Source organism: Alligator mississippiensis, chromosome 1 (assembly GCF_030867095.1).
Source record: "Alligator mississippiensis isolate rAllMis1 chromosome 1, rAllMis1, whole genome shotgun sequence".
Classification (NCBI taxonomy): domain Eukaryota; kingdom Metazoa; phylum Chordata; order Crocodylia; family Alligatoridae; genus Alligator; species Alligator mississippiensis.
In genome coordinates this window covers 253,918,965-253,936,827 of record NC_081824.1, presented here as the reverse complement: position 1 = coordinate 253,936,827, position 17,863 = coordinate 253,918,965, and the positions used below count along the sequence as shown (strand labels likewise).

Sequence of the window (17,863 nt, the reverse complement as noted above, 5' to 3'; positions counted from 1 at the left end):
TATGCTCTCTTACTGTTGACGACCTCTTGTCATGTCTCTGTGATTACCTGCCTAGGAACAAAAAAAGGCCCAGATCCTTTTTCACTTCTAAGAGTTTATCTATAGCAGGAGTGGGCAAAATAAGGCCCATCAGGCCATTCTATCCAGCCCGCAGGGCCCCTAAAAAATTTAGCAAATGAATACTTATCTGCCCCTGGCTGCCTGTCATGCAGCCCTTGATGGCTTGCCAAAACTTAGTAAACGGTCCTCTACCCAAAAATAATTGCCCGCCCCTGATCTATAGCATAGCAGAGGTGTGCTCCAGTTGGGATGGACCTAACAACATCCTAGCTACCCACTAGGCCTGTGCAAATAGGGAAGTATTTGATTTGGATTCGGCCAATTTGGAGGACTGTGATTCAATTTGGAGATTCAGATCACTGTCCTGAATTGATTTGGCCGAATCCGCTTCGGAAGATTCGGCAGTGACTCAGAAAGATTCGGTGATTTGGATTGGCTAGGGAGAGGCAGGCACACCTGGGCAACTGTGCCTGCCTCTCCCCGGGTGGAGGGGAGCTGCGGGAGAAGCCCCCATAGCTGCCCTGCCTGGCCCCATCCCTCACCCGGCCTCAGCCTCAGCCTCCTGGCACTTTTTTTTTTTTTTTTTAATATAAAAAAGCCCTGCACTCATCAGATGCAGGAGCAGTGATTGGGGCCTCTGGGCACTAGTGACAGAGCCCCCGCACACAGTGTAGGGCAGTGGGGGGCAGCAGGGAACACCCCCCTGACCTGGCACCCATGCAGCAGTTGCCCCATGGCGTGGATGCATCACAGCTTGGCAGGGCACTGCGTGCTGTCTGGGAGCTGGGGCTGCTGAGGATTAGTGCTGCCCAGCTCCAGCTGACATGTGGAGCCACCCCCAGCTCCCAGGTGAGTTAAACCAGGGGCTAGGGAATTGAACCTGTTCAATTCCCCAACTCTCTGTTCAATTCCCCAACCCCTGGGGTTCAATTCCCCAGCCCCCAGTTTGATTCTCTAGCTCCATGTTCAATTCCCCAGCCCCGTTTGATTCACCTGGGAGCTGGGGCAGCTCCATGTGTCAGCCAGAGCCCAGCAGTGCTCAGCCCCAGCTCCCAGACAGTGTGTGGTGCCCTGCCGAGGCGCGATGCACCCACACCATGGGGGAGCTGCTGCTCAGGTGCTGGGGGGTGATCCCCACTGCCCCATGCTGCACAGGGGGCTCTGTCCCCAGTGCCCAGAGGCCCTGATCCCCGCTACCAAATCTGGTGAGTGTGGGGCTTTTTTTTTTTTTTTAATTTAAGTACCAGGAGTCTGGGGCCAGGCATGAGATAGGGCCAGACAGGGCAGCCGTGGGGGGTTCTCCCACAGCTCCTCTAGCTGTGCCTGCCTGTGCCCCGGCAGGAGGAGCTGCAGGGGCTATGCTCTGCCCTATTACCCACCCCATGGGCACGCTTCAAACTTGGAAATACACTGCAATTGGTTCAAAATGGAGTTGTCTACTTGCACGGTTTTGTTTGTGAGGCATATCACACCTGTGCTCAGTAACAACTCTGGCTTCTAATTTGTCTGGAGGTGCATGTGTTGGTATTTGTTCTATATTGACCCATAAAACTTTGATCTGTGGCTCCCGCCTTAAGGGTTGGGACACTCTTGATTAGAGTCCTTAGACTTGTCTGTCCAAAAAGTCTTTGCCTTTGAAACACCTTTCAAAAGGTATCTTAATTTTTTTACTCTCATGACGCTTCGTAAGTTTTATTTTCTTGGTGATTTGTCTAATTGGATGGTCTGAAGGAGACTGACTTTCTCTTGCAGTTTGGTGAGTTCTTTGATATTCTATTAGCAATTATATGTCACTACAGCTGTGGTAAATGTGTGTTTTTATTTTTATACTCATGTATATATACGGAGGCAGCTAACAATGCCAGTACAACTTGAGTGCCAAGCAACAGCAGCCTCAGCTCATCTAGTCTGTGCTTCAACAACTATTTACGTGCTTTTCCTCTTTCTTCCACTTATGAGTGAGGAAATCTCTCACCATATTCTCCTCAAAAACATCTCCTTTGTAAGGTACATGGTAGAGTACAATCTGAGAATGGCTTGGCATGTGGAGGCCTAGTATTGCTACTACTGAATGGCTGAGAATTTGCACATTCTATTTATTTGTGGTGCTGTCTCTGCCACCCAAGCCCTGCCAACATCTTTGTCTCATCTGCCAGTCATGTCTTTGAGGAAATAAGAAATTTTGAGTGGTTGACTGTTATTAACTATACTGCTTACAGATGTAAAAAAAAATGGTGCTTTACTTTAAGCTTAGTGTGCCCCCACACTGACCGATCACAGTGCATGCTCAGAAGAGGCACTGCATTAGTTTGACCCAAATGGCCTAATGTCTGAATAGATCGGGTGCTTCAGCAGGGCTTTTCTGGCACTTTTACCTAAGAGCTGATTGAATTAGCTTTAGATAAAAGCACCAAAAAGCCCCACAGAAATGCATGATCTATACAGACACTGGGGAGCTGGGTTGATGCCTCTTTTGGTAAAGCATGGGGGTGGGGAGAGGGTGTTGTTTGTTTTCTTCATATGTCAGTGCCCTTTGTTTTTATAGCATGTACCACAATACAGATATTAAATAATATAAATAAAAACAAGACATTATAAAGGGACAGTGGAGGCAGCTGATGAAGGGAGCTTTCAGCCAGATGCCTGAGTAACCAAAGTACTAGCCTGGATGTAAGAAACAGGTTCTTGTAACTTAGTGCTGATAGGTTCCAGGGGATTGTTGTTTTAGAGGGGAAGGGTCTTTTCTGATTTATGTGCTGGTGTTGGAAAGAAGACAGTACATTTTTATGTGGGAAAAAATTTACATCCAGGTTATATAGGAAGTCAGAGTAGATGATCCTATTTATTCATTTGGCTGTAGTTCCTATGAATCCTATCTTGAAACACCTGTGGCAGCAGCCTGTGTTTAGTTACAGACTTGAAGTGACATTAGCAAGAGTTGGGAAATGATGGTTTAAGACATTCTATATGATTTCCTTAACAAGTTACCAATTTTATAATAGGCTTAGTATTATTAAAGACAGGTTCACTTTTTAAAAATGTGATAGTCTTAGTTACTTTGAGTACAAAAAACCTTGGTTTGATACTATAAACTGAAAATGCATGGAGAGCAGGAACAGAGCTATCAGCTTAGAGAAGAGAAACAGAACTTGTAGTGTAAACACGGTACTGGATCATAATGGATTTGTGCACAAAGACTTGCTTTAGATTAAAAAAAATGATCCCCCTTTGCTACCTTACCCAGTCCTGAGTACTTAGCTTATTCAGTTATTCACAAAAAACTAGCTTAAAAAAAGATGAGCAAGGGGTATCCTAGAGACCTAATTAACTCTTAGCCTTTCAGTTAATTGAGTGCCACATAAATAGGCCAGCTAAAAGACTTTTTAAAAATATGAAATAGAACTTAGTGTATTACATACTTGGCATACTTGACATCAAATTTTAATAGTTATATTTTATATACTTTATATCTTCAACACATGTTATGTACATTGACTGAATGGATCTTCATAACCCTATGTGAATGTACATAAGTGTACATTCCCATTTGGCAACAGAGAAGCCAAAGATCAGAGTGACAGGATGAGTTGTCCACAGACACACAGGAAGTCACATTAAGAGGCAGGAGCAGAATTTCTGAATTCTTGGCTCCCAGTCCAGTGCTTACTCCTTTAGACCACACTGCCCTTCTAAGAGAGTAGAAGAGTCACTTCATTTACAAGGATACTAAGGTAACGAGTCTCAAAACAAGAGATGTTTCATATAAGTAGATGTATGTTGAAATGAACACAAAAACAATGGATATCATTATCAGGACGTTAATATTATTGAATAATCACTTCCAAGGCCTGATAAGCCGTGTGAAAGTCAATGGGATTTTGTCATTGACTTCACTGGTAGAAAAAACAGACCTGAAATGTTTGTGTAATAAAGAAAGATAATAGAATTTTCAAAACTACATATGATTTACATTTCTTCTAAAATAAAATTTTAGAAATTTGCATGCATGCTGAATGTGTTTAAGGAAACACATTACGGAGCACAAACATATGGGTTTAAGTCAGGCGTATTTCTGATCATGATAAAGCCATTTGCCTAACCTTTATAGAACTTACTCTGATAGGAAGTACGGATCCGTTTCGTTAAATCAGGATAAAAGTTAGACAGCCCACGCATGCAAAAGTTGTCTTTGGAACATGCCAGTACACCAGCATCAGCAGCAGGCAGAGGAAAGAGAGAAAAAACAGTCTAAAGTGAAAGGAAGTGATATCATAACCAGCATCTAGAACAGCCAAGGTGAAGAAATTTCAGCAGATGTTTACCTTCAGGTCAGGAGATATAACAAGGAAAATAAATAATCCAAAAAGTAAAGGGTGTGGGATGGATGGTGAGAAAGCAGCTGAGGTTTTATCCATGTATATCATTTTTAAGAGTGGTCTAAAAAAGGCATCTTATTTATAAAGATAGGCTCCATTCTAGCAGTGCAGCACATCTGGAATGTTGTCCTAAAGGGGTAGCCAAGGTTCTCCCAAATATGGATAATCCTCAGGTGGTGAAAAGCTAGTACAGTCCACTCTGCATTACTCATCTTCCCCTGCCTATGTAATTTCTGCAGTATTTGGTTGTAGCCTCAGTAACTTAGAGTAGCTTGGGACTGGCTGAGCCATGTAAAGGGAGGGAAAATTACTTAAAACTGCCTTCTCTTCTGCTCTGCTTCACTGTGCCAAGTTTATAGCATCTTTACATTTGTCACAGCTGAGAATCAAGTCTGATGTGTTTAAATATTTGTAAAATGAAATAAAGTGATTCTTCAGGGACAGAAATAGAAACCAAAGATTTAAGTTTTTCTCTCTAAGCTTTAATTGTTCAGATTTCAATCTTGTTTCCAATGCGGTTATTAGCAAAATGATTGCTGATTCCAATGAAAACAGGATTGGGTGGTTAGGCAGAGAGCATGTTTATGAATGTTTACTTGTCATGAACTATTAATACACTATAATTCTACTGTGCAAAATTCATGACTAGACTACAGTTCTCATCTAAAACTATTCCTTTATATAACTTCAACATTTATTTGTGCAAATATGAAATAGCTGTAGATACACACACACTTTATATGTAACACATTAATTTTTCTAATTTTCTGACTCACGTGGAACTTTTGGATTAATAGAAATGTAAGACAAAAAACTAATTGTATTGGTGGAAGCCCATTTCCATTATGCAATGCATAACTATGGATACAGTGCTGTAGCATGTGCTTCTTGACCTTAAACAAACAACATTTGCACAGATGGATTTTATAAGATCTGGTTAGTATCTCCAAAGGAAAAGAATGAATATGGCTACTTCCTATTTAAGCTGTTTCTGCTACCTAATGAACATGCCAGATAGAATTCTGTTACCTGGTCCTTCAACTATAACTATTTAAATACAACTAGTTTGGTAGAGGTTATATATAGGATTTAAATTCAGATCTTATTTATTGGTGTGAAGCACTTGGCAAGAGGAAAAAAAAGCAGCATAGTTATAGAGCACATAATGAATTTGCTAGCAAAGAAACAACCAATTATTTTTTTCCTCACAATTTCTCAGAGACTAAGCTAGGGAGATTACTTACTGACCTCCATCCCAGACAAATTTCATTACATTTGTAATGAAGTAACATTTTGTTTCTACATAAGTGTTGGTACCTAAGGAACAATCAGATTTCTTTCTGCCATTCTATGTATCCCATTGGCTGGCAGATTATCATGCATTTCAAAAGCACTATAAAAAGCTGCAGGCAAGAAAACCAAGACCGAGTAAAGCTCACAGCAACTGTGCTTTTTTTCCCTACCTGCGGCGAACTGCTTGCTTTTGCGAGGAGAACGGGGCTGACGCTGATATGGATCACTTGACCCGTACAAGTCAATGGTTCCCATGCTCAGCAACACTGTCTTCTGCATAAAATCCACAACAGCCAAACCATTGCAGTTTCCAAATGCAACTCTGAGAAAAGAAACATTCCTCCCAGATATTACACTTGGGTTTTGTACAATATAATTTATACAAAAAAAAATTAAAACAGCCACTATTGTGAACTATGCAAATAATTTTCTCATAAGATCTTATCTTTAATCCTTGAAGCTTATACATTATTTTATAGACCTGAACTATAACAAACTTGCATCCCAAAATGCTGCTATTAACATTACACAAATTAGATGCAGACTACCTTAATCATACTGCATAATTCATTGCTATAATAATATGCAAATATTGCCATGTTCACCAATATGGTTGTAATAATTAGAATCATGGCAAATAATGACAATTTAAAAAGTGTACAAATCATAGGGTATATATAATCTATGAACAAATACGCAAAGTAATGATATCAAGGTAATGAAATCAAAACCCTGAGAATATTTACAAAATCTCAGCCCAGCTACAGTCTGTGAGGTCAGTCACTCACCTGCTCACACTCTCTCACTGGGGGTATAAAGTTCAAGTGGGGCTTTGTAGCTTGTGTAAGAGCACCCAGGCTCTGGATCCTGTTCTGGGTGCAGGGGAAAATGGGCCTAGCTGTTTTGCTTCTTCATCTGTCTAGCCTGGGAGGACCTTAGCTCCTGTCTCCCATGAAACAAGCACTCCACCCTCTCCTGGAATCTCCTACAGTGCCTGGTCCTGCATCCACTCTTGCATGGCTGTCGACTACCCTCAGGAGTGGAATTGGGCCTGTCTTGAGCTGACCATGCTGCTGCACTTTCTTCTCTTGTCCTGCAGGGTACGTTGGCTTTAGGGGAGACCCTTTGACTCTCCTCTTCATGCTGTACCTGCTCACCCTATCCTTCCCTAACTAGTAAGACTAGACGAAATAAACTCAGAGTGCTGCTTCTGCCACACAACCAGATGACAGCTGGATTGAGGCCATTGCTGTGCATCAGGGCCACTGCTCCTGCCTCACGGCTGGATCACCCTGCACACTGGATCGGTATCCTACTGCACCCACCCTGTGCACTGGATCTAGCCCATGCCAGCTGGATCCAGCTCGCAGACAGACCTGGTGCAGCCCATCCAGCCTGCAGGGAAAAAAGGTCAGGCACCATTGAATGTAGATTAATCAGCTTTGTCTGATTACTAACAGCATTTTTTCCGACAAAATGCAAAAGACCTCTAACTAGTCTGAGGAGACCAATTAAGCTTTAGTCAGGTATTTCTTATTTGGTTGTTTTGTTTTTATTACTTCTAGAACCCTTCTACAACTTATCAGCCCTTTCAAATATTAGGTAGTTGAGGTTTCATGTGCATTTTGGGAAGACAGAAAATTTGCCTTGAGTTACTTACACACACATGGGTAGTGCTAGAAGAATTTGGGGGCATCATTTAGTAAAAAGAAACATGTATTGACCAGTTCAAAAGAAACCAATGCATCTATGTAATGGATTTTTTTAAAACTTTGGAAGTGAGAAAAATAAAAACAGATTTTAATTGGACAGCATAAAGGGCACATCTGTGAGCTAAAGGTCACAAACCTTTTTAAAACTGCAAAAGTATCTTTCCCCTTTCTTTGCACCTGAAAATGGGTTTTTTTTCAAAAACTTTTCAAAAGACCTTGATCCACAATCTTATGCAGAGAATCAGACCTGGGGAACTTCACCCAGTCAAAAGCAACTGCAGAAAAAAATTATTTAGATTTACAATGGCTTAACAAAATGAGTGATGCTCTTCAGCTTTATAATTCTAACTATAAGAAGAAAAGCATAGTGAAGCTTTGACAAAGGAAAAACCATTTAGAGGAGAAGATTACTACTAACAGACTTCAAGGCAAATTAATAATGACTCTGTAATGTGTGTACAGTCATAAGCTTAATAAAAGATTCAGGGTGAATTTATTATTTCCCATCAGTTACTGCACTTATTCACTTTTTAAAAAAGCATGTAAAGAAACTGAATTTTTCATGGCAAAATACATTTAACTTCTTAAAACAGATTTTTTTTTTGGTGTAAGGAATAAAGGCCCATGCTCTTAATTAATTTTCTATGTTTCATAAAAGTAGTACTAACCCTGATAAGCCTTCCTGAATAATTACTATTTGGATGGGCTGAGAACCAGGTGCATGCAATATGGTCATTAATTTTCAGGAAATGTCCCCAGTGGATCACTATTTATAATGAATTTCATGGTTTTTGTATATCTTTATAGATTTTCTAACATAGCTGCATAATTTTGGCATGTTTTCTTTTTTCTACTTTTATAATATGAACAAGTAATTTGATGATTCATGTTGATTGCATGAAAATAAGTGTAAATATTTCTAATTTCAAGCTTGACAAAGCTCAAAGTAAACAGAATTAAAGTACATTGAATTTCACAATGTGTCAGCTGCTTTATTGTTTCAAGCTTTGTATTTCTATCTGCTTTAGATCTGCTATCTATTCTTATGGAAATCAAAGGATTTATTTGGACACTGAAAGTAAAAATCCACTACACACAGGCAAAACTTAAATTCTTTCAACTCATTCCCCACCAAAGGCAACAACATCAAATCAAGCAAGAGAACTACTTAGCAAAAAGATAAAGTTACAGCACCAAGTATTGGTGGAGATGCTATACATGCTGACCATTGCACCTCTGGTCAATCTATAATTATAGATAAGTGTAGGCACCCATCAATCCTATGGATCCTGGTTATGTGCAAGAGGTCTAGTCAGGTCTAGCCTGATGAATTTATGTGTACAGAAGCCTGTGACCATCGCACCAACACCTTCGACACACACACCTAGGTAAGAGTATGGAGGAGTGGAGGCTGCCCTAGACCTAACATCTTCCCCTTAGACCACTGAGACAGAATCCAAAGGCCAGACCAAGTCCAGATGTTCAGTGCCTCGATGACTGTAGCTTCTGCCAGAGAACAAGAGATAAGAACTGCCGCTGACTGCCTAATGCCTCAGCATGGGCACATTTCTGTCTGGGTGACGTCCCTTCGCTTTTCTCCCACGAAGGAATGCCCACAGGGCAGTGGGGACTACGGTTCTGAGGCACCCTATACTTGCTTTACTCCGGAGGTTGCAACATCGTGGTATTTTATAGAAGCTATCCTGCCACAAGTAGCTCCACCATGTTGCCACCAGTCCCTCCAGAGAGATGCAGTTCATGGTCAGACCCAGGACATGTAACCACAATATAAATATTGTAAGCAGCCTTATACAAAACTGAGAGCAGTTATAAAATAGCAGCAGTCTCAGACTATGCCAAAATGACACGGCCATTTTGCCAGGCTGTGAGGCTAGAGATCAAAAGATCATTAAAGAGTTAAAAAGCCTGTTACAGATCTGGAGGAGATGAAAACTTTCAGCAGCTACTGAGGGAAATGGGCACTAATGGAGAAAAAAAAATATAGAGGGAATCTTAAGAAGGAGGTCTTTCCCAGAATCAGGGACGAATAAGCTTAGGGACAAGTTTGCCATATGTATAGTCTATTTTATTGTTTTAAAGTTTTTTTCCTCTGAAATGCTTTCATTTTAAATAAATAATACTCTATTTAGAAGAGGCTGTTTGGTCGCTACTTGCCACTGTCACTACTCCTGGAGAAGCAACAGAACTATAGGTATGTGACCTATGTCAGACTTACTGAAGGAAAAATAGTTAGCCCTCAAGGGAGAATTGCAAACTAGGGTTCTATTTAATAGTTGGAGAATTCCATGATTCTGCAGAGCTTGGTAATGGCTCAAAGCCTGAGACCTACAAAGGTGTGCACTTTGCAATGCCAGGAGGTGAGAAATCTTGTTCACCTCAGTTTTGTGACAAATGCACTGTGGCAAGGCATAATTAAAGGAAGTTCTGAATTTCATGAATTAAGAATTACCCAGGATTTCAAGACAAAGAAATGAATTTATATTAATACACAAGATATGGCTGAAATGTTCAAAGGGGCCTCAGCCAGTCAAGTGACCAACTTCAACTGAAAGTGAGGGAGAGGTGGGCTCTCAAGTCCCCTGAAAGTTCTTTGAAATGCCTGTCAACGCTCTGACTTTGAAGTAATATCTTCCCCACCACAATCAAACTTGCAAAACCTTTTTCCACATGTGAGTTAGTTATCCTAGCAGTCTTTTCCCTTAAGATCTAGGTTCAGGAAACTTGTTTTTCATGTGGACTTTATGTAGGGTAGGTAACTCTGTAGTATACCTGAACTGTGTATGGCATGACTGAGTAAAGGATAAATCAGTACAACGCAAACTTTAGTTACTTACAATCCATAAGCAGAGCTTACGGCCAGACTGGTGATCTGTTGTGGAGGCTCACCATCCACCCACACCAATTGAATGACAAGGTCTGCTTGATACCCAGGAGGCATCCGTACCGGTCGAGTCTTAACACTAAGAAGAAAAAGGGAAAAAGTAGAAACAAAATAAACAAAGTACTTAGGCCATGATGACAGAAACCATGAAGCACACTGAGGTATCTAGAATCCTAATGCTCATAAACAGTTCATAGACTCCATTTGTCCCTCCATCTCAAGCAAATGTATTCCTTAAATCTTTTAATCCTTTTAGAACAGTTGCCCAATCCCAGATCCAGTTTCAAAGACTGAATGGATTCCTGCGTGGCTGCCTATGTAGTTTGGTGTGGTTAAGCATTCTCTCTTCCTCGTTTGCCAGGGCAGGTGCAGTGACCTGCAAAGCAGGACCCTGAAGCATATGTACACAGGAGGCTGTTAGAGTTATGCAGCCTGTATGCCAGCTGCTTTGTCTTTTTAGTCCCCGTCTCTTCTGTCTGACCAAGTTCATTTGCCATCTTCATACAGTATACTAAAGACAGTGTACAATTTGTCTTAAAAGTTAAAGTTTAAAACAGTAAGGAACTGAGAGATTGTCTCACATCTATAGTATTATTTGGGTCTTGTATGCCTTTAAAACAGTGGGTCACTTTGGCTGAAAACAGTTGTGGGAAGGTTTTGTAACTTTGTAGTATTGCTTACCAACTTCAAAATCAACAACACAGGAGTTTAAAGCAATGATGGCTCACTGACGGCAAACAACTATGGATTGGGATTTGGGGGGATTCTGATCATATGGAGATATTTTCTTGATATTTCTGATGTCATTCAGCATATGTATAACTGTGTGGAGACAGATTTCACATTTTGATGAACATCAGCAATTATTATTTCTTTAGCAAGATACAAGGTTGCATTACCATCTGTGCTTATCTGCTTTTTTAAGTGCCTAAATACCTTTATGAATCTGGCTTATAGTCTCTCTGTCATAATTCTCTGTTTATAAAATGAGATAATAAAAAGGTCTTCACAGAACAAACACACTAAACTAGGGCTGTGCGAAGCTTCAGGTGGTGATTCGATTCGGAGGAGATTCGGCCTGATTCGGTGGCTGAATCTCCGAATCCAAATCGAACGAGGGGACCAATTTAAAGGTCCGAATCGATTCAAAGCTCTCTGAATCTTTGGCAAAGATTCAGAGAGCTTTGATGATTCAGGCAGTCCTCGGTGGCTGTAGCAAAGAGCTGTAGCCACTCCAAGCTGGTAAGTACTAGGGGCAGGGGAGGGGACCATGGGGGGACCCCCCCACTCCCCTAGCCCCCCCCCATGATTGCCCCAGCTCCGTACCTTCAAAAAAAGCCCCAGTGCTCATTGGGTGCTGCTGGGCAGGGAGGTGATCCCCACTGCCCCATGCTGCATGGGGAGCTCTGCACAAGCCCCCTCGACCCCCCCTCTCCTCAATGGCTGCCCCACCTGCTGGGGCTCCGGCCCTTTAAGGTAAAAAAAAAGCCTAGAAAAGCCCCAGGACTCACCGCTCCTGGTGCAGCCTAGGGGCTTTGGGGACTTGTGCAGAGCCCCCACAGTGTGGGGCAGCAGGGATCACCCCCCACCAGCAGAAGCGGTGAGTCCCATGGTTTCTTCAGGTTCTTTTTCTTAAAGGGCCAGAGTTGGCCTGTGCAGAGCACCTGTGAGAAGGCTAGGGGAGTGGGGTGGGGGGGTTCGGGGGCTCGTGCAGAGCCCCCCATGCTCCCTGCCTGGCAGCACCTGCTGAGCTGGGGCTTTTTTTTCCCCCAAGTGCCCTGAGCTGGGGCAGGTGGGGCACTGGGAATGGGGCAGGGGATGGGCCTGGCCTGCTGATTTGGAGATTCAGCTGCTGCTGAATCTCCGAATCAGATTCGGCTGAATCAAATCGAATCACTGTCCCATGAATCAGCCAAATCCAAATTTGAAGCAAATACTAGCCACTTCGCACAGGGCTTACTAAACACTGTGAAGTAATACAGCAACAGGAGGGGGCATGCAGGCACCTTAGAATGCAATACTACTACTACTAACACCACCACCATTACTACTACTACTAATACTATAGCATAAATTTGATGTGTAAAACAAGCTAATGTCTTCCAGAGCACATGGAGTGCTGCACAGCATCATAAAAACACAGTTAATATAACACTCAGAGAAAACCTAATGAGGTTCATCCTACAAAACACAAGTCTAAACGGGTGGTGCTGGAGATGCTGTAAGTACAGTACAAGCACTGGTCATAATAAACTACTCCTTTTAAATGAAAAAAAGTCTTAATATTTTCAGAGAAGAAATGTATAACTATAAAGACAATGTGGTTCTGGAAGTGAAACACAATTTTACTGAGATTCATTTTTCTATGACAACTTCATTTGCAAACATGGATTTGGCCTAGAAATGTGGATCTTCCACAGTCAATAGAAGACCATAAGAAAACCCCCCCTCAGAATTCCATTCTACCAGTCCCATTCCAGCCTGATGGGATTTAGTCTCATTATGGTAGAAATAGTAATCGCTGAATGAAGCAGATCAGCTGTGCTGCAGCAGAACTGATCTGCTTGCTCCACTGGTCAAAGCACATGTCGCCCCTTGTCCTGCCCTTGGGGGTGCGGGACAACAGGTGATGTGATCCTTCCAATTTCCCTGCTCAGCCAGACCTGTCCCCTGTGGGTTTGGCCGAGTGAGGAAAAGCCCTTCCCTGCTCAGCCAGAACTGCTCCCTTGCAATCACAGAGCATGGGTCTAGTTGTTCAGGGAAAAACCTCACTTTCCCCACTCAGCCACACCCACTCCTGCAATTGCAGGGGGCAGGTTTGACCGAGTGGGGAACCTACACTTCCCCACTTGTGGAGAGGTACCCCAAGATTCCCTAGGGTGCCTCTGTATAAGTGGGGCAAATGGGAAGGTACAAGCTGCCTGAGGTGGCTCAGATGGCTCATACTTTCTCACTACAGAGCTAATACAGCTTCATAAAGGACAGCAATGTCTATTTGCTCCTATTTGTTTCCATCCCTAGGGATCCAGCCTGTTCCAGGCTCAGGGTTATTAAAGATCAGTCATACTGTCTCAAGACCAGAAAGGTTCCATAGCTTCTCTGATTTACTTTTCAGTTTTGCCCACATGTGGTTCCAGTTCTTTTCTGTAAATCAGATTAAGGCTGAGACTGTGACAGGACAGCCATCAGCCTGCAATGCATCAAGTGCCTCTGAAACTGTCTGAAATTAGTCTTCTAAGTGTAGTTCTTCTTAGTAGAATCACTTGCTGCACAAAATACTTGTTCTGTTTGAATCAAAGTCCTGCTCATGTTCAACGCAAATATCAACAGGCTAGTATGCCAAAAGGAGCTACCAGCTGTCATCAAGCAGATTTTTGATTCAAACAAAATTACAGACCTTGATAAAACATAGGTGTGCCAAATTCTTTCAGGCTCAGTGGAAAGACCAATTAAGTGCATCTGTGTAAAGATAATAGCTATATATAATGGAAACTCCAGCTAAAGGCTAGCAATATGACTAGACCTGAATACAGCTAGACCCTATGAACAGCAAAGTTTTTTTGGCTTCACATACAAGGAATACAAGTTACTTGTATGCTACATGCTGTAAGATAGGAAGCCAGAAAGATCTTGCAAATATGACCCTGAAAGAAAGCAGGGAACCAAAGCTTGGGATATGGGATATTTTCATCACTTCTCTACTTCTGTTGAATGGTTCAAGTTTTCATTCACAGAGTGAAGTCAGTAGGGTTTTTTTTAGTATCTAAACACCTTTCAAATACTTGTTATGATCAGGGAAAGGATTTGGAGACAGTTGAAACATAGATAAAATATAACTCAGGGTAAAACTTTAGCCCCATTGAAGTAAATGGTAAAACTCTCTTAGACATCATTGACACTAGGATAGGGCTTTTTCTTTCTTTTTTTGGTTTGTTTGTTTGTTTGTTTTTTTGCTGTTCCGTTAAATCCACTGATTTCAGTGGGTTTAATCAGGTGCTTAAAAATGACACACTCTCATTGCTTTATTGAATAAGGATGGATCGTTATGAACTGGGCAACAAAGTGAACACTGCTATTTATGTATAAACAACACAGTTGATTGTTATGGTAATTAGATGTTGTTACTAAGCTCCAAGACGCTATTTTCAGGAGCACAAAAGAGAGTTACTGGAAAAAATCAATCAATGATCACTTAAACTGAGTTTGAAACAAATGAGTCATTTAAAATATTTAATAATAATTAGATGAAAATAATTACAAATGCACTAAATTAAAACAAACACGGATCTCAGCAATGAACTATAATTGCTGTTAAATTACAGTTTACAAAATCTTGTAAGGAATGATGAGTTCTGAAATCATTCAAAACTAGAATTTACTAGGGTTATTAGTCAGACTATATTAATCTACTACAAACAGTGCTGAAGTATATATAAACTGCATTTTACTTGCTTCTAAATATTTCCTAAAACCTGATTTTTTTTACACAATACAATTGTATTTCATTACCTGTATGCATTTAATATTGGTTTCATTAATATACATGTTGTTTTTCTTTAAAACACATACAACGTTTCCATACAGGGAAAGGTGTAGCTCTGTACCTTTTGATCAAAGAAGGGAAATTTTGTAGTTTTGGACATAAGAGTTGTATGAAGGTCACACCCTTCTCATTAATATAAACATAAACAACATTTATATTAATGAAACAGGTGTTAATTTCTGGCAGTGGAAATTTCTAGCAATGGACATTTCTCAGAAATCTTTCTGAGGGAAAGAGTAGTACAGGCATTCAGCCTGGCTGCTCCACTCATCCCATTCAAGGGGGTAGGGAATGGCAGGGAAAAATTTGCCACACCCTGGTCTGGGGAAGTGTAGGGGACATTGCCCCATTGCTCCCTCCTCTTCCAGACCAGGGGATGAGACGGAGCTATGAAGCAATACTGCCGCACGCTTTCCCCAGACCCTGGGGAACAAGTGGGGATCAGCAAGTGGCTGCCCTGTGCCTCTCCCCCCGTCTCTAGAAGGGGAGTGAGCAGCAGGGCAATACTGCCTACACCTTCTGAAGACCAGGGTGTCCCCAGTCTCAGGAAGATTTGTGGTGGCAGCAACAGCAAAACTCCAAGATCAGGAGTCTCCCCAGAGTTTCTCCAGTCTGGGGAAGCTGCTGCTTGATTTCTCCTGTAGAACTAAGCAGAGGTATATAGGCATTCACTCTAGTGAGAGAAACTCTTTTGCAGGGGAGATCTTTTAGATGTCAATCTGGAAGAGTTTCTTTCCAGAGGAGGACTGTTTCCTTTGGTAAAAAATGAATGAACTTCTGTACATTAGGAATTTCTACCAAGAGAATGGCGATTTCCCCAGCAGAAATGTAACACTTGTACATGGCCTCAGTTGCTCAAGGATCAGTAGTGTAACCTAAAGGCTGACCCATGTTGACATACTTGTATTCAGCTGAAAATTGTAGGGACTTTTGCTGCCACTTCATATCCCAAGTCCAGGTCAAATTTATAAGCTAACATCAACATTACATTTCCTTTTGTATAACTGCTTATCAAGTTTCTTCCTTTAATCTTTATTTTCAGATCTTTTCCCCCTGATGTACTGAATCTCCAGACTGAATCTAATTTGGTATTTTCTGGACACATTTTTAACCAATTAAAGATTTCTCTGTTCTCACGCATGTTTGTTATGTAGCCCAGCTCAGTATTATCTTGAATGTTATTAACAAAATGTTTATCTCCTTTTCTTGGTAATTAATGAACTTGTTTAATATAATCTATTTGAGTGAGTACCATGCCCTGTAGAAGAATAAATCTTTAAACAAGCGCAGTCTTACCTAAGGCACGGGATACTGTCCTTCATCATTCCTTCACAAGCAACAGTGTTGGTACTGCCTGAAAGGTTCTTTAAGGAAGGAAGCTGGGATGAGGCATCTGGAAATGGAGGAATTATTTCTGGTTCAGGAGTAATGATATCTTCCACTTCATACTGAAGCCGCACCTCTAATGACTTAAAGGAAATAAAAATCTAAGTTATTGTTTTATTAAATTATCTCCCTTGGACTTCACTGCTTTTAAATGACTATCAATAATTCTGTTTCAACAACTAGAAAAATACATTTTGGTTGCCATTTGCTGTTAGCAAAGATGTTTTTTAACTAAACATCAGCACCAGCAGCTAAGTCTTCCACATATCCCAGGGCTGGTAGAGAAATACCAAAGTGTATATTTCTATGAAATAGAGATTGCCACCACTTCTGATGAAGAGGAAATCTAGCACTCACTCTACATCATACAACAATCCAGCCAGTACTTAAAAATATTAATTAGTATCCTCAGCAGTTACTGTAACTATTCTAATATTATTTTTCTAAGCAACTTAACTAAATCATGTGCAAAGGCTCATCTACACCTCCACCTTGTCACTGCCAGTACTGTACTCTCCACCTAGGTTTCAGCCAACACGTAGAACAGATCATGTTAACTGCTTATCTTCCTTCCCTGTGGGTGACTCTGAGATAAATTATTATGATTCCACATTCACTGGAGAACCATATTCCTTGCATGGACTCTTCAGTGGTTTTACCAAGCAAAGTCCAAACAGTTTTCTTGCTCCATGCTCTCTGGGGATGTCAGAGGATGTGGCCCCAACCATCCTTTAACTCTTCTCACTAATTTAGGAAAACTAGCCCAAGACCCCAAGAGAGGGGAAGATGGGCAGGGAATGTGAATTCACAGGAGCAATCATTCTGAGAATCTCAGTTACTATGGTCATATGTACCTCCTTTGGGAACTGTCCAAATTAGATCTTTGTGATGGAGAGTGTAATAGGGAGTTAGAGGGCTCCTATTACTTTAAGAGGGAGATGTAGTAGACTAAGCTGGCCTTGGGAAGGCTGGTAGCTAATACACAGGGTAACTGGTTGTAAATCAGCTGCCAACTAACAGGCAAACAGACAGGCCTGTAGCTACATGGATAGTGGCTGCCCTGGTGGGGGGAGGAGTAACCTTTCCAAGAAGACAGTCACAGAGCAGTAAGCTGTAAATAGGACAGGTCTATGGGCAGCTCAGGAGTCCAGAGCTGCAGTCAGTGAAGCCAAGCCCTAACAGGGAAAACAGACTGGTCCTCAGGCATAAAAGGGGAACACATGACTGGATGGGGCTGGACTTAGGGGGCACATAAAGCCAGTGCCTGAGTCCAGTCGGTCAGTCTGGCTATGTAGGCTGAAAGAGAAAGAGCTCCTGAGGAGGAAGGCTGAAGGGGACTGCCTCGTTGACTTCAGAAGCTCTGAGATCTGCAAGCAAGATGCCTATAACTTGCAGAGAAATAGGACCCAGTATGGGGGGCAGTGTGTTGGTTCAGCCAAGGAGCTTGTTTATGTTGAAACCAGCAGCTATAAATGCGAGCCCACTAGATAAACTGTTCAGAGACTATGTTACAGCCAGAGGGGTTTTTCTTTTGTTATATTTAACTGGTGGACCAAGTTTGGGACTGGTAATGGGAGGTGGAGATCCCAGT

At 41.6% G+C, this 17,863-nt stretch overlaps 1 protein-coding gene across 4 annotated transcripts in view; it reads right to left on the bottom strand.

Moving 5' to 3' along the window:
* STXBP5L (syntaxin binding protein 5L) overlaps positions 1 to 17,863 on the bottom strand; it is a 390,570-nt gene that overhangs the window by 110,973 nt on the left and 261,734 nt on the right. For 2 of the 4 annotated variants that reach the window (XM_059720506.1, XM_006263508.4), the window contains exons 16-19: positions 16,183 to 16,355; positions 10,297 to 10,422; positions 5,900 to 6,051; positions 4,176 to 4,247 (exon numbers count right to left, since the gene is read on the bottom strand). In XM_059720506.1, the coding sequence (XP_059576489.1) occupies positions 4,176 to 4,247; positions 5,900 to 6,051; positions 10,297 to 10,422; positions 16,183 to 16,355 (523 nt within the window). The remainder of the gene's footprint in view (positions 1 to 4,175; positions 4,248 to 5,899; positions 6,052 to 10,296; positions 10,423 to 16,182; positions 16,356 to 17,863) is intronic. The other 2 variants (XM_059720507.1, XM_019476347.2) reach the window with 1 other exon arrangement.